The sequence below is a fragment of the Carlito syrichta genome, unplaced genomic scaffold (genome assembly GCF_000164805.1).
Source record: "Carlito syrichta isolate Samal-C Ts95f unplaced genomic scaffold, Tarsius_syrichta-2.0.1 Scaffold315108, whole genome shotgun sequence".
Classification (NCBI taxonomy): domain Eukaryota; kingdom Metazoa; phylum Chordata; class Mammalia; order Primates; family Tarsiidae; genus Carlito; species Carlito syrichta.
The window spans coordinates 687,452-704,963 of record NW_007259204.1 but is presented as its reverse complement, the minus strand read 5'-3'; the positions used below and the strand labels follow the sequence as shown (position 1 = coordinate 704,963).

At 33.6% G+C, this 17,512-nt stretch overlaps 1 protein-coding gene across 1 annotated transcript in view; it reads left to right on the top strand.

The window, feature by feature from the left end:
• Nucleotides 1-17,512, top strand: part of LOC103274897 (protein eyes shut homolog) — an 872,098-nt gene that overhangs the window by 244,154 nt on the left and 610,432 nt on the right. The window contains 1 exon segment of the mRNA XM_021706071.1: nt 3,199-3,344. Coding sequence (XP_021561746.1) covers nt 3,199-3,344 — 146 coding nt within the window.

Genomic DNA, 17,512 nt, shown 5'->3' with positions numbered 1-17,512 from the left:
CAAAAACTATTAAAAACAGTAATTACTATATAACTAGATGCATGGTTACATTCATGCTTTAATCTATTCCATTTCCTATGATTATTGGAGCTACAACCTGCAACAATAAACACAACTCTAATGACATTGTTTAAATATGAGTTTGCTAAGATATGATTGTATATTAATGACAGCTCCAAATAATCTACAAATTCATTGCAAAAGTGGACACTGTAATTGACATTTTCTGACACTTGATAACATATAGTATCCAATAAAACTAATATCTTTTTAAGTCACTGCCATTAATTTACTTAGGTCACTCAGAACAATAATCATTTACTGAATATTTACAACTAAATAGAGATTTTACTAGAAAATTATAATAACAATGTCTACTTCATTAAAAGGATATATGAAAAAGATTTTCAAATACCAGGCTGATGTGATTATAATAGCCAAATCATTATCAACAAACATATTGCAACCTATCAGTGTCTGGTGTCCATGAGTTCAGCAGTTATCTACTGTCACAAAGTTTAAAGTGTTTGGTCAATGTGCATTAACTAAAAAACAAAAATCTGTACATTTTTCCATAAATTGTTTTCTAAGTACTAGTTATTAATCTAAAAGATGTTTATTCTGCTATGCAGAGATATTACCATGACATAATTATTTTGGGTTAAATCCACACCCTAGTAGAAAGGAAATAAGTCAAATTATCCTTGTTTGCAGATGATATAATCTTTTATTTAGAAAATCCTAGAGTCCACCAAAAAATTTTTAGTACCGATAAACAAATTCAGTAAAGATGCAGGATACAAAGTTAACATACAAAAATCAATAGCATATCTATACACCAACAGTGAATAGTTTGAAAGAGAACTCATGAAAGTAAGCCCATTTATAATAGTTACAAATAAAATATCTGAGAGTAAATATAACCAAAGAAATGAAATATTTTTACAATGGAAACTATAAAGTGTTGAGGAAATGCACTGAAGAAAACAAATATGTGGAAAGTATTTCATTTTCATGGATTGAAAGAATCCACATTGTTAAAATGTCCATACTACCCAAAGCAATCTACAGATTCAATGCTATCCCTATTGGAATACCAAAACAATCCTCAGCAAAAGAAACAAAGCAAAAGGTATTTTACTTCCAGACTTTAAACTTTTGCTATACGGCTACAATAATCAAAACAGCCTGGCACCGGTACAAGAACAGACATATAGACCAATGGAACAAGACAGAGATTACAGAAACAAAACTTCTATTTATCAACCAACTCATCTTTGACAAAGCCTCCATCACCAACTACTGGGGAGAGGAAAACCTATTCAGTAAATGGTACTGGGAGAATTGGCTGACCACGTGCAAAAGAATGAAACAGGATCCTTGCCTCTCACCATACACAAAAATTAACTCTAAATGGAACAAAGACCTAAACATGAAACCTCAAACTATAAGACTCTTAGAAAATGCAGGGGACAGCCTTATGGAAATTGGAATAGGCAACCAATTCCTCTTCAAAATCCCAAATGCCCATGTCATAAGGTAGGTAAGTGACCTCATCAAACCGGAAAATTTCTGTAAAGCAAAAGAAACTATCAAGAGAATCAGGAGACAGACCACAGAATTGGAAAAAAAAAAAATTGACAACTGTATATCTGACAAAAACCTAATACGCAGGATCTACAAGGAACTCAAATGTGCCAAAAGATTTAAAAAAAAAAAAAAGCCCCATTAAAAAGTGGGCAAAAGCTGTGCTCGGTGGCTCAGCCTGTAATCCCGCGCCTTTGGGAGGCTGAGGTGAGTGGATTGCTGAGTCCGCGGGTTCGAGACCCACCTGGGCAGACGAGACCTCATCTCTACAATAAATCAAACAGGCATGGTAGCACGCGCCTGTAGTTCAAGCTACTTGGAAGGCTGAGGCAGAAGGATCGCCGGAGCCCAGCAGGTCGAGGCTGCGGTGGCCCAGAGCGGCCACTGCACTCCAGTCTGGGTGACAGTGAGACTCCAACTCAAAAAAATCAAATAAAATAAATAAAAAGTGGGCAAAAAAACATGAATAGACACTTCTCAAAATAAGATAAACCAGCAGCCAATAGTACATGAAAAAAGCTCAGCCTCACTAATCATCAGAGTAATCCAAATAAAAACCACATCGAGATACCACCTAGTAAGAATGACCATCATCAATAACTCAAAAAACAAAAGATGCTGGAAAGCATACAGAGAAAAACGGATGCTTCTACACTGTTGGTGAGAGTGCAAACTAGTTTAACTCTATGGAAAGCAGTGTGGCAATTCCTAAAAGAACTAGAAATTGACCTTCCCCACCATCCAACAATCCCCTTTCTGGGAATATACATTCTACAAAAAAGATGCACCCATGTATATTGCAGCACTATTCACAATAGCAATAACATGGAACCAACCATGCTGCCCATTGAAACTAGACTGAATAAAAACAAATGTGGTATATACGCATGACGGAATATTATGCAGCCATAAAGGTGGACAAAACTATGGTCTTTGGAAATACTTGGGTGATTTTGGAACCTATCATACTCAGTGATCTATCACAGAAACAAAGAAATAAATATCACATGCTCTCACTCATCAGTGGACCCTGAACACCTAATGCTACAAGAAAGGAATTGGCAGTGGTGGGGCACTGCTGCAGGAGGGGGTCAAATAAAATCGTTAGGAATGCCTGATCTTAATCAGGTAGAATGAAGGCTTGTGGGAGGCCTAAACTTTACCTGTACCTAGACCACTTGTGTATCCAATCCTGATTTGTACCCACATCTTTAAAAAATATTTTTAAGAGAGAAATACCAATGAAACTCTTCACAGAAATTTCAAACAAATCCTAAAATTTATGTGAAACCACTAAAGACTCAGAACACCGAAAACCATCCTGTGGAATCAATTAAAGTGCTCACTGTGGACAAATGGACAAAGAAAATGTGTTACATATACACAATGCAATATTATTCAGCTATTTTAAAAAAGACATTTTGTCACTTGCAACAACTGAATTGAACACAAAGATAAATTTTGAAAGAGGAATTGCTGTATATATTTCGAAGAAAAAATGAGACTGATATAATTTTTTTAAATTAAGTCAAAAATCTTGGATATATAAGTATAAATTATGTATAATAAATTATTTTCATTGTTAATGTGGTTGCTTCACATTTTCTCTAGATTTGTATGTAATTGTGAACCTGGATACCGTGGATCCTTTTGTGAATTGGATGTAAATGAATGTAAAACTGTACCTTGTCTAGATGGAGAAAATTGTATCAACAGAACTGATGGATACAACTTCCTCTGTGCCCCTGGTTATACAGGTAAACCTCTAACTGTCTCATCTTCAACAACATATTGCTGTCTGTAAGTAAATGACAACCTCACATTTACACTCCAAAACCTGAACTAACTTGTCAGATGCAAACAGGGCACAGATGTCAACAGATATTGGGCCTTTTGTTAAATAAATTAGTAAGAAAAAAGTATATGTTTTTATTTACAGCTTGCTATACATAAAAGGTATATTTAAAGTATTTTACATATTCTTTTAAAAAATGAATGTATTTGAATTATGTTTTATGGCTACAATACAGAAAGAAGTACAATTGTATGAAAAATCTAATAGAAGTTGTATTGTTTTATCTGTTACACAAGCGTCATTTTAAAATGTTTATTTTTTTAAAAAAAACATATGTATGCTAGAAATTAATGGGAGCCTTTGTGAATTTAAATTTCAAGCAGAAAAAATGGATTGAAGTCAGCTATCTTACTATCAATTATCTCACAGCATATAGTTTACCTAAATATAGAAGCAAAAGTCATCAAGGAATTTATATAAAGTAGAGGTATTAGCCTTCTAAACTTCTGGTAAGAAACTGCATATATGAAATATTTAAAAACTATATTGTTTTGGCATAACCGTATTAATGATGTAGGTCTAAAAATAATGTATTTAAATGTCAAACTTCAATTTATTAATATCAGAATTTTACAGCACTGGAATCAAATGGGCTTCTATCCTGGGGGAAACTAGTTAAGTAAATCTAATATTAGGTTCTCTGCTGACAGGAGTGAAAAACACTAGACAAACGGAAATTGGATTGGCAAGCAAAAATGATAAGGAACTAGAAGCATTTCCAGAGAATAAGTGATCAAAAGGCAAGAGAAAGTTAAGTGCCCTAAACAAAGAATATTCAGGTGTCTGTCTTGAGGAATCTTGATGACTTCAGTGAAGGTTACCTTGGTAACAATTGTTATATGCATAAAAAGTCTCAGATTAATTATTTCTAAAAAAAAAAAAATACCATTACCTACATATTTTATTACATAAATAAGAAGCACTAAATTTTGACTATAAAAAGGTATATATTTCAAGTTTAATATTGCCTATCATCTTCAAAATTATTGAGATTTCTGTTTGCTATCATAGATGTCCAACTAGCAATACCATTCACCATGGTGCCACTGCTATTGTTGCTGCTGTAAGCAGCGTTAATATAAGAAATGACACACTGATTTCAATGACTGAGAAACACAGCTTGTAAAATTATCTGTTATATATAACACCTTGCTCTGATATTTTAACTTTATCCTTATGTTTGAAAGATTAACATGTTTTTTTTTTTCTCTTCACAACTGCCCTAATTCTATTATAAAATATATTTGGCATTGTTTCAAAATACTATTGACTAAGATGGTACCAGTAGCAAATTATTTAATATTTTTTGATATGTGCTTTCATATTGTGTTCGGCTACAAGTAAAAGAAAACTCAATTACTTGTGAGCTTTGATAAATAGGGTTTATTTTTTCTCACATAACAAGAATGCTACAGGTAGACAGCTTCTGATGTTTGCTTGGTGGCTTGACAATATTAGTATTGGTTATGGTTTTCTTGGTCTTTAATTCGTGTTTAAAGTTTCATGGATTAAAAATTGCTACTGCACTCATGTCTACACTCAAGTCAGGAAAAGGGAGAAGAGTGATGCCAGCTACATTTGACCCATACTATCAACAAAATCTTTCCAGAATTCTGATACAAATTTTTCCCAAATATCTCATTAAGCAGAAATGTCTTACATGGTCATGTTTAGCTGCAGTGGCAAGTGAGAAATTAAAAATGTGATGTCTTTCCGAATTTGCAATTGAAAATAGTAAGACAAAATTAATTATGAAATATGCTACAGTTTGCTTTTACACTTATAGATACACGACTGAACATTCCAAAAGGGGGTATTTCTCTCAAGGGAGTTACATTTATTTGTTTTCCTCTGCATGCTCTTTTGACAATTTAACCTTGTCTTTTACATGTGGACATATAAAACTTTTTGTTATTATCATATGCTTGTAGTGTTTATTTTGTCATAAATAAGCTCCTCTGGAAATCCTACTTCTTCAAAACTCCTAAAGCTCTATAGTTTTGTGAGAACATGTTTGAATCTATTTATTTATCTGTTATTTCAGTTCAAGGGACACATGACATTATAAGGTTTTACTTAAAGAATGATATATTTTAAGACACAAGGATCTTACAACTTTTGCATATTTTTCAGGTTAATACATCTGGCAGTGACAGAAGCCAGAGCTAAAAATCATACCTTTTCTATTTTCATTTTATTTCCACCCTAATTCATTTCACCAGAAAAAGTAAAATTTAAATAAAATGGTATTAGTGACACAGAAAAAGAGGAAAAGACATTAAGTATACTATTAAATGTGCTAAAATTTGGTAACCATTATCAACAATGTTTAACTTTGTCTATATCTATTAATTTATTTAAGCTGCTTACTAAGGGCATACTTTTTTTAGACTCTATGAACAGGACAGTTTATGATCCCTTCTTCTCAAAATCAATTGATTTTTTCTGTAAAAAAAAATTAAGTAATAAATGTACATGTATCTTTGATTAACTCACCTCTCCTTTCCTTCAAGTCTTGTATTCAATTAACTATTGAGGTTTTGTGATTAACAAGCATGACATGGTTCTTATTTGTGTGGAGACTTCTGACATCAAGGATTGAAAACAGACAACAAACCAACACTTACACATTTGATTACTCAGATTTGTTTCAAATTTATTTATATAGAGTATTATTAATTAAAAACTATCACAAATAGGGTAAAAATCAACCCATGGAGTTAGTTTACTTAATTTAGTGAAATACACAAGTGATGGCATATGCTCAAAGGCTTTGCATTTTATCTTATAAAAGAGAGAAGTCAGTTTATCAGTGGATCTGTAGTATGATCTACCTTTGACTTTAATAAAGAACATTTGCTTATGAATTTCAGTTTTAATTTAATTGTTAGGTATTTTAATTTAGGAAAGATAATATGAATAATGCGTTAAATATTGCTTTTTAAAATAGAGTAAATCACTCATTTTGCAACATCTTTTCTCAATTATATACAATTATACCTACATTAAAATGTAGATAAACATCTGTATATTTGTTTTTAAGGACTTTAAATGCCACTACACGTGGTCATGTCTACATTATATCTATGTTAATACTTATATATCTACTGGAAAGTATAAATATAAAAAGAAAAATATCTAAACTGGTCTCAGAAATAATAACTTTGATAATGTCATCTAGAATGAATGAAAATGTAAGCATTCAGTATAATGAAATATAATTATATTTTTTTCTAAGTGATACTTTTTTCTTTTGCATATTTTATGCACACATGCACACATAAGACTGTAACCAGCTATATTTTATGTTAGAGATAGCAAATCTGTCTCTTGAATATTTTTTTCATAATGGCAAATACCCAAACTGCATAATAAATAAAACAATCTACTTTGATCCCATACATAAGAGAGCATAGCTTTATAAAATATGTTCAATTGATTGACTGTATTTTCATTTATTATTCTAAAGATATTGTTTATTACGTTGTTCCTGCTACCTAAAATATCCTATTTCTGGTATTGACTCTCACCCTTTAACACAAGTGCTACTTTCTATAGGAACTCTTTTTTGGACTCAAGCTTCTCTTGTTTTTTTTTTTTTCCATAGCATCCATTTTCTCCATTGAAGCTTGTGATAGTTTGGTAAAATTCACATTAAATTATTAGCCAATCTGAGGAGGCGCCTCATCTCTGCTTGTTCACCATTTTATCTCTCATGTCCATCAAAGTTTAGTCTACTCTGCTACAACTTGTCAGCAGAGTTCCTATCTTAAAAAATGTATTAGAATTGTATGAGTTCCTATGTTAATGTCATATTAAAATAGAATATAGGAATGAGTAATTGAATAGGAAATTAAAGATGTAATAGCTAAATAATTTCAACCTCATAATTACACTATGCATCTGTGAGAATTTATACACCAAGGCTTTAGTGTTTTTTGTTTGTTTGATTGATTGATTAACTATAACTCTATAGTTGTAAAATTTAAACATTCTAGTAAGTATTTGGCATTTGATTATATTTCGCTTTATATCAATGGTCACCACTTCTCCCTACTAAGGACAGCAGTATTATTAGCATAGCATTTATCATTTCCTTTTCCTATTAGTGTAGACAGAAGCTTTATTAAACAGATAGCTGAATTGCGCCCAACCATTTTCCCCTTATGTGACAAGATTTAAAATTCATTTTGACAACTGAGATGTGCAAAAATGTTATTTCTGTCATAATGAGCTCCGTATAATGTATGGGTGCAATTTCATCTAACAGAGGAAAATGTCAATGCGCCAAGTCAACATGTGAGTTTTTCAAGAGAAAATTCAGTTACATCAAGTTTAGAATTCAATATCCTTTTGATTTTGCCACCTATTTCCTCTGTCCAATCTTAAAGCAATAAAGAAATATAGAAAAACATCCTCCCTGGCATCTGGGTGCCATGAACTGGTACAGGCTGCCATTTCCCATGGTGTCTTCCATGGGATTTGCTCCCTGAGTCCTTAGTCTTCTCCTCGACTCACATGGACCTTGTTATAACACCATTGCTTTTATCTTTATCACTTGGAACCCATTAATTTATTTCTCTTTTATTGAAGACTGGCTCTTATGCAACAAAATTTTGCTTTGAAGAAAATTGCTTATATAATTAAATTACAAATATTCACTTTAACTTATTTTCTATAGGCTTTTTTTAACTCAAAGCAATATTTATTTAAAGCTTTTATATTCACTTAAATGTCAAGAGGAACAGTTGCAAAGGAGAAATAATACTTATAGTTTTCCATTGTAGACTTATACTATAGATTTACACTCCTGATGCAAATTCTAATAGCCAAGGACCTTGTTTTATTGAATTATAACCACAAGTGGCCACAGTATGCAATTGCATTTCCTATTACTTAATTCCACAAATGGGTAGGCATATCTTCGGTGCCATGTACTGTTCAAAATCCTGGGGAAAGTCTGGTGAACACAATAGAGGAGGTCCCTAATCTAAAGAACCCTTGTTCCAGTGGGGAGAGATAGTCAACAGCACTCAAATAAATATGTAAGATAATCTGAGATATATAAAGGATATGAAGAAATATATTCATCCAGGTAAGATTATCTTCTCTAGCCGGGCTCGGTGGCTCAGCCTGTAATCCCACGCTTTGGGAGGCTGAGGTGAGTGGATTGCCTGAGCCCGCAGGTTCTCGACCCACCTGGGCAATTTGGCGAGACCTCATCTCTACAATAAATTTAAAAAATTACCCAGGTGTGGTAGTGCGTGCCTGTACTTCCAGCTACTTGGAAGGCTGAGATGGAAGGATCGCCGGAGCCCAGCAGGTCGAGGCTGTGGTGGCCGGGAGCGGCCATTGCCCTCCAGTCTGGGCAACTGAGTGAGACTCCAACTCAAAAAAAAAAAATTATCTTCTCTAACAAAGAAACTGTAAAATATTAAAATACAGTGGCCAAAATAAGAGATTGAATATTTTCTCATCCATGATATTCCAGTCAGTTTAGACTTAGAATAACTGGTCTGTTATACAACATCATTCAGGACTCAGTCTCCAGTCACTGCTTTGCTATCAATACTGTGTCCTCAAGTGCATGATTTTAGTTAACTCTATTTTATGATTATCACATTGAAAGAAGTGAGATTTCCTCTTAATTAAAAATATTGAAAGGATACGAAAAACAAAGTCACATACAGCTTTAATTGGGGAGTTTTCACACCTGGATTAATGCTGTAGCATGAGACCACAGGTGAACTTTCTATGCAATAATCAGTGTAGCCAAATTATTTCTAAATATGTAGTAAATTCTGAATTATCTAGTCATCAATTTAGGTGGGGTATGTCAGTAATTGAAAAGACTGCTTCCTGGGAGAGTTCAAGGATTAAATTCTCAGAGTTTGATCACAAAGCTATGACCATAAAAATGATTCATTCATATGTATCGCTCTCCCTAATACAGATATATGAGGACTGACAATTATATTTGTGAACTCACTCACCTCGGCAACTTGGCGAGACCTCATCTCTACAAGAAATCAAAAATTAGCTGGGCGTAGTAGTGCACGCCTATAATTCCAGCTACTTGGAAGGCTGAGGTGGAAGGATCACTGCACTCCAGTCTGGGCGAGCGGGTGAGACTCCAACAAAAAAAAAAAAAAAAAAGTTTGTGAACTCATGCTAGAAAAAAATGCTACATAACTCACTGCTGAATATCACTATGGTCACCTTCAAAGTACTCCCCTTGGGAAGCTATGCATGTACACTAGCGAATTATCAACCCATCAAAGCAATTTTGGAACTCGTTCTATAATAGCCATTAGAACTGTCACCATGAGACTGTCAGAGTTAACATTAGTTAGTTAACAAACATTAAATTTCTTGTTAAACTTGACAAGAGTGGAAGTGAAATCAGGGACATGTTAATCGAAGTTTATGAGGATAATGCCATGAAGAAAACAGCAGTGTAAAAATGAATTAAATGTTTTTCTGAAGAGAGAGAAAGTGTAACTGATGAAGAGAGGTCAGGATGGCCAGAAACGAGCAGAACTGATGAACGCACTGCAAAAATTTGTTTGTGTGTCAAAATCGTTGGCTGGCCGTAAGAAGCATAGAAGATCAAATAAACATCAATAGAGAAATAGTAGGGAAATCTTAACTGAAAATTTTAGCCTGAGAAAGGTGTGTGCAAAAATGGTTCTGAGGGAACTCTTACATCCTGACAATGTACCAGCTCACACAGAACTGTCTGTGAGCGAGTTTTTAGCCAGTAAACAAATAACTGTATTGGAATAGTCTCCTTACTCACCTGATATGGCCCCCTAATGACTTTTTTCTTTATCAGAAGATAAAAGAAATATTGAAAGGAAGACACTCTAATGATAATTGGGATATCAAGGGTAATACATCAGCAGTTCTGATGTCCATTCCAGATAAGAGTTCTCAAATTGTTTTGACTGGTTTACTAGTTGCTGGCGTAGGTGCATAGCTTTCCAAAGGGAGTACTTCTAAGGTGACCATAGTGATATTCAACAATGAGGTATGTAGCACTTTTTTCTAGAATGAGTTCCCAAACTTAATTGTCAGACTATATATATATATGAGAAACATAATAACTTCATATGATATATAACTGATCAATTTTTATGGGGAAGAATTGTGAAAGGAAATAATTATGGGGGATGACCAGGATTAAGGTAAGGAGTTGAGGAAGTGAATTTAAACAAAGTAGTAGGGGAAAGTCATGAAAAAAGGTGGTTGAGGATTGAGATGCCTATTACATATTGGTGCACATATACATACACATGCAAAGGTGTATAGATAGAGAGGTAGACAGAGAGATTTAGAGGTCAAGAAACAAAATTATTCTTATTTACCTATAAAGGTGAAATATTTCCCTACTAACAGATATTTACATTTTTATGTAATCAAACCATTGGGAGAAGAAGTTAAAACAAGAAAGAAGCTTTGATATTTCCTAAGGACATTAGAATCTTTATAGCACATATATAAAATTGTGTCCAGAAAAGGCATTATCATGTCATAAATTGAATTGGAGAAGCACTCAAGAATCTGAGCTGTGGTTGGCAGTCTAGCCGTTGGAAGTATTAGGAAAGAAACACAGTCTAATCTGGCTTTAAAGGTTTTACAGATTCACACATTCCTCACAATGTTTTGATTTTCCCACCTACATGTTATGAGGTGCTGTGCTTAGTAATGACTATACTTTACAGTCACTTCCTAACTGTGATTCTCTAACAACACTTGCATGAGAGTTGTGCTGCCCCAGCAATAACTCCTGAAAAGGTCTGACTTGCTTGCATAAAGCAGGGGTGAGGTAGTAAAGGATAATATTCCAATAGAGAAATACAGCAAACCTGCTCACAGAAACAACTTCTTTCAACATATTTCTAAAGAGCATGCTTATGCTGCTATTTCTTGAACTTTTTTCTTATGTTGCACATTATCTATTTCATTGTTTGCATGGAAAACTTGGCTCTCTTATTTATCACTATCCTCATTATCAAATGCATAGATTTTCTTACTCCTTCCTCTCAAAATAGCCATATGAACTTTTTTATTCAAAAGTCATTATTAATAGTATTGTAACTATATCGATATTCTTCTCCGATATCTGTTTATTTTTATTTTTGCCTATTTGGGGAAAATTTACTTACGCTTTTTTTTTGATGCCACTAATTTTGTTAACACTTCACTTTCATTTTTGGTTTCCAAAAACTGTTTATCTTGTCTAATTATTTTTAGTGCATTCTGCAGTGTTCCATAATAAAATGTCTTCTTTTTTCTCTGAAATAATATCTATGAGGTTTTTTGTATTGTTTTCTTCTATGTGCTGCTTTTCTTTTTCAAATGGCTTTTTTTCCTTCTGTATATGTGTGTTTTTTCTCTTTTTATGTATCTCTTTATTTAGAGGTACTTATTTAATATCAGAAAATTCTTGAATCTTCGTTACTATCTAAGATAACAACATCAACATGCTAATTGAAAACCCTGAGAGAATGTGGGTGCTCAACTGGCAATTGGGTGCTGTGTGTCAGTGTCCATGAGAGCCAGCTATTTTATTACAGATATCTGGAATTTCACTGTTGGCAACTATTTCACCCTTATTGGAAAGAAGTAGGGAGCAGTGGGATGTGAACAGATCTGCGTGAGGAACGAGATTTGACAAAATTTGATGAACCAGAACTCAAGGGCATGTTAAATCTCGTAGAAGAAACCAACAAATGGTTAAGAGAACAACATCAAAAATGCAACTTTTTTTCTTCTTCTTCTACTGTGTTCTAGATTCTTTCTTCAAACTCCCAGTGAAAGTTTATAATAGTGTGTGTTAGTGGGACTTGGGAAGTGAAAAAATTAGTGCAGTCAATAGCACAGGGCAAAATGACGCAAGGAGAGGACAGAGCTGCAGAAGGAAAGAAGCAGAGAAGTGACCAGGAGACTGGCATGATTTTAGCTGAAGACGCGAACAGGAAACACACAGCCTTCCAAGAATTGCTCATTAATGCTGTTTTCAAACATTAATGCTGTTTTTGTCTCTTTACAAAAAAAATACTCATCTCCCTCTTCCTCAGCTTAGATGCTATGGTTCACTATTTTAATCACCCTTGATTCCTAGAGAAAACAAAAATACTTGTGTATACATACACTCACTGTTTTAACCTTGATTACTTGACCACAAATCTCAAAGAATCTCTTGATGTTGTCTACAATTCTACTTCTTCCTAATCAATTAAATTTCCCAGCATCTTAACCTACTAATGCTAGCTTACTCTTCTTTTGTTAAACCTTTAACATTTCTCCTTCTGTTGAAGTTTCAACCATCTTTGCTTCTTATTATTTCTTCGAAAATAAAACCATCAGAATAGAACTTTCTTATCTTTTTACTAGCAGTTACTAGTCTATATCCATCTGCATTCATAGACTGTTTTCTCTGATTTTCAATGATCCTGTTTATGGTCTACCCTTTTAATACTGTATAGATTTTGTCCCTTATCAATTATTATGAAAAAATATTGATCCTGCAATTATTTTCTGCAGCATACATTCTTTCCTCCATGCTGAAAACTATCAGTATAAAAATATTAATATTTACCCATTTCTCATTTCATTTTTGGATCTTCCCTTTTTGCATGTCTATTAAACTACTTTTTATTTCTAAAAAGAATTTTAAAATCTGTTATCTACATTGAATATCGGTTTTTCTCATTTCTTATTCTTTTTAAAACTCATTCTCAATCATACTTTTAATCCCAAGACTAAAACGATATGTTTCTCTTTGGAAGTCACCAATTATCCCCACATTGCCAAATCCAAAGGCAGATTGTCTTTCTACATCTTACTCATAGTATTATTAGTAGTATTTTACTGATATCTTCTACATAAAATACTTTCTAAATTTGGACTCAATGCTTCTATAGTTACCAATCATTGTTTTCTGTTATTGGAGACTTAATTGTCCAGAACTTCATTCTTTCTCTCCATTCTTTAAATATATTCATAGATTAGGGGATTTCATCCAGATTTTTTTTATTTAGACACCAAAAATATGCTGATATTCCCCAAGTTTATTTTATGATTCTTGACCCCTCCCTTGAACTCCTAACTCATACCCAAATAACTACTCGGCATATACACCTGGTGTCCATATTACATCTCAAGCTGACCCAGAACTGAGGCTTTATCCCAACCATGCTCAACAAGTGTTGTCCATCTCAATGAAGGGCATCATTATTCACCCAGTTTCTCAGACCAAAATTATGGAGTTATTCTTAACTCTTTGTTCACATATCACCATGCAATTCATTAGCAAATTCCATTAGTTGCATCTTCAAATTTTTATTTTAATTCAACTACTTCTCAAAACCTCCATTACAATTACCCTAGTCTAAGTCACTATTATCTCTTGCCTGATATAGAGCATATTAATTTGTCCCCATATTTTACCCTTGTCATGTTAAAAGTATATTCCCATCCAGCACCCAGAGTGATCATTTTAAAACATAAGGCTAGTCACTTCACTTCCAGGTTCAAAATCCCCTCTAGCCTCCCGTAAATGCTTGAATGAAACATACACTCCTAATTCCTATACTGTCTGGCCATTGGCTACTTCTCTTATTTCCTACCATGCTTCTCTCTTGCTCCTGCAGTTGGCCTCTGCTATCTCATCTGCATGTAAATTTCTTTCCTCAGATATGGGCACCATTCCCTGGGCCTTATTTCTTCAGATTTCCAGTGTGAGTTCTTCTTAGAAGCCTCTCCAAATCATATAAAAAGAACACTGTGTCATGTTATTTACCTACCTTGTTCTGTTTTTTTTCTTCGTAGTAATTATTATTTTCTAAGTATTATATCATTTAATCATTTACTTATTTGATCTCCTCTTACTAGAATCAAAGACCCTTGAAGGCAGGAATTTCTCTTTTTTTTCACTGTCTTATCTCAGGACCTACAAAAGTGGCCTATGGCATTAAAGGCACACAAATCTTTTTAAAATAAAATAATATCTTACACTTCGTTATTTGATTTCTTAATGGTATTATATTTTAACTTTTTGCAAGTTAAAACCTATAACTGAGCCGGGCTCGGTGGCTCAGCCTGTAATCCCACGCCTTTGGGAGGCTGAGGTGAGTGGATTGCCTGAGCCTGCGGGTTCGAGACCCGCCTGGGCAGCGAGACCTCATCTCTACAATAAATCAAAAAATCAGCCGGGCGTGGTAGTGCATGCCTGTAATTCTGGCTACTTGGAAGGCTGAGGTGGAAGGATCGCCGGAGCCCACTAGGTCGAGGCTGCCGTGGCCGGGAGCGGCCACTGCACTCCAGTCTGGGCGACAGAGTGAGACTCCAACTAAAAAAAAAACACACAAAAAAACCTATAACTGCTTGGTGATTACAGATTTTTATTAAGTATTTTTTCTTTTCATTTTCTTCCCATAATGTCAATAAAAAGTATTTTTAAAATATCAGTAACCAATAGAAAAAAATTCTCTTTTAAAATGCTGACTTGTTGACACTATGGCAAACCATCCAGAGAATTTTTTTACAACCCTGCAAATCAGGCCCATTCAGAATTAAAATCATATATATGCAAATATATAACATCAATTCTAAATTCAGAGGTTATATAATTTGATTTAATAATACAAAGTGAAATTATTCTTTGCAATCAATCTGAAAGGGAAGTAAAATGCAAAATTTAGACCTTTTATAGTATACATTAACACATAGTAAATCTTTTTCGATTGAAACCAATAGCAAATTAAACCAAGTGACTTTATCGTTGGTGATTCTTTATATAATATTTAACAATCTTGAAGCACTTAAATTTTATAATCTACAAAATAAGATAATAAAAATAATGATTTGTGATTAGGGAACTGTCTATTAAAAACACCAATTATCATATATTTATAGGCCGTTACCCACTTATATATCGTTTTCTAGGATAATAATATTTATATATCATTAATGTTACCATTTGATGTTTTAGAGTAACTGACACTTAGGGACATTCTCTCTATATATAATTCTTCTGTAATTCTAAATAAAATATATTTTATCTTAACATTAAGAAAAGTATTATTATGCAAGAAAATTTAATCAGAATGATCCTCAAGACCAGTGAATAACAAAAATCAGAGTCATTGGACAAGTCACTGTCTGGCTCTGATGGTGTTTGAGTCTTTGTTGTTCAATCTTTCCTCTTCCCAAGTTCTAGACAAGATTAAATTACCTGGTCTTTTTTGTTTGTTTGTTTGTTTTGTTTTGTTTTTTGCTTTTTGTTTAGGATGGCTTAATAGTTTCCAAAGTACAGGACAATCTGGCAAAGTTAGTACGAAGAACACCCCTAAGATCTAAATCCCAAAGTGAGAGCATCTTAATACTACCAATCTCCCCATTGCAAAAGGAAATTTTTGTGCAAACTGATATAAGAGCAGGGTATACACAGCAGACTCCAGGTAACATTTACACAACTGGCTTCCTGACAGATTGAAGTCAATGAAGTAGGGAAGATCAGAGAGCATATGGAGGGGTTGCAAATTTTTCTGTAAAGCAGGCTTTGTACTTTGTGCAGTCGAAATAGCAAATGCCTCTGGTGCTCCAGGTTGCATTTTCTTGCCTAGCCTCTGATTTCAGTTGCATTTGGAAGGAGCAGTTCTGAGTGATCTCATCTCACCTCATAATGATAATCCATGACAAGTGCTTGCTGAGTCTTTGCTTTCTCTCAAGGATCTTTTTCTACACCATAGGAGTCACCTTGGCTTGCATGCTTGCTCAGGCTCAAAATAAAAGAAATCAATGCCCCTGAGGCATCCTCCAAACAATGAAAGATGAAGTGTAATGTGGCTATTCCCGACTGGGTATCATTCACTTCCTAAAAGGTCACTACATAATTGTGTCCTTATTGTCTACAAGAGTAACCATAATATGACTTCTACTGAATTGTCAACAATCTCCTATCTCCTTGCCATCAATACGTGACACATTGCCATTTAAAGAACTTATTTTCCCTAGTTGACTAGAAAGGGAAGGAAATAGAACCCACTATACTTAAATTTCACCTATGTTGGTTAAGTGAATTTGAAATTACTTCACCTATGGAAACTAGAGAATGAGGCCATAATTTTTATAGCCATCTAAAATGCAAAATGCTGCCTATAAGAGAGACAATATCTTTACTCTTGAGACTGGAGTACTTTTTTAGTCTGTAAATGACTATTAATGGCATCTCTGGAAAGTCAATGGTTTTCATCTGTAAATATTGCCTTTTCACAGTGTAATTAGTTAACTGAAATGTTCTCTGTAATTCTATATAATCTGGTCAGTTTTAAAGAAATCTTAAAGACATTTCAAAATCAAAATATTGAAGTACTACCAGATCATGTAATTGTGGCTTTTAATAAGAGAAATAAATAGAAATATAATCCATTAGAAACCAAAGACCTTGTATACCTAACCCTGAATTGTACCCCACATCATTAAAAACAAAACAAAAACAAAAAATAAAAGAAAGCACAGACCTTTGGAGACATTTGTTATTTAAAACCTTGATCCCCCCCCCCCAATAATTCTGATGCAAAGGAAGAAAAACGTGTCTTCCATTTTTTAAAAGAAATTTTAAATGTGTGGAGTTTTAATTCACAAGTAACAACTGTATATATTTATGGGCACAATGTGATATTTTGATCTATGTACATTTTATAGACAGAGTCAATCAAGCTAAATAATATATTCATCATCCCATCTACTTATTTTGTTTAATAATAGCTTTTAGACTAATGTTTTAAGAGTGCATTGATATCTTAAATCATGAGGAAAACAAAAAGTGAAGTTACAAATCATTGTTCCAATAATAATAAATTTTCAAATTGCCCATGAATTTATTTACCTTTTTTGGGATCTTTATCCTTTATTTGACTTTGAGTTCATGTCTACAGTCTTTTCATTTCATGCTGCAAGACTCCCTTAAACATTTCAGTCAGAGCAGATCTAGGGGTAAACTCCCTCACCTTTTGTTTACATAGGGATCTCTTAATTTCTTCCTTTTTTTTTTTTTTTGAG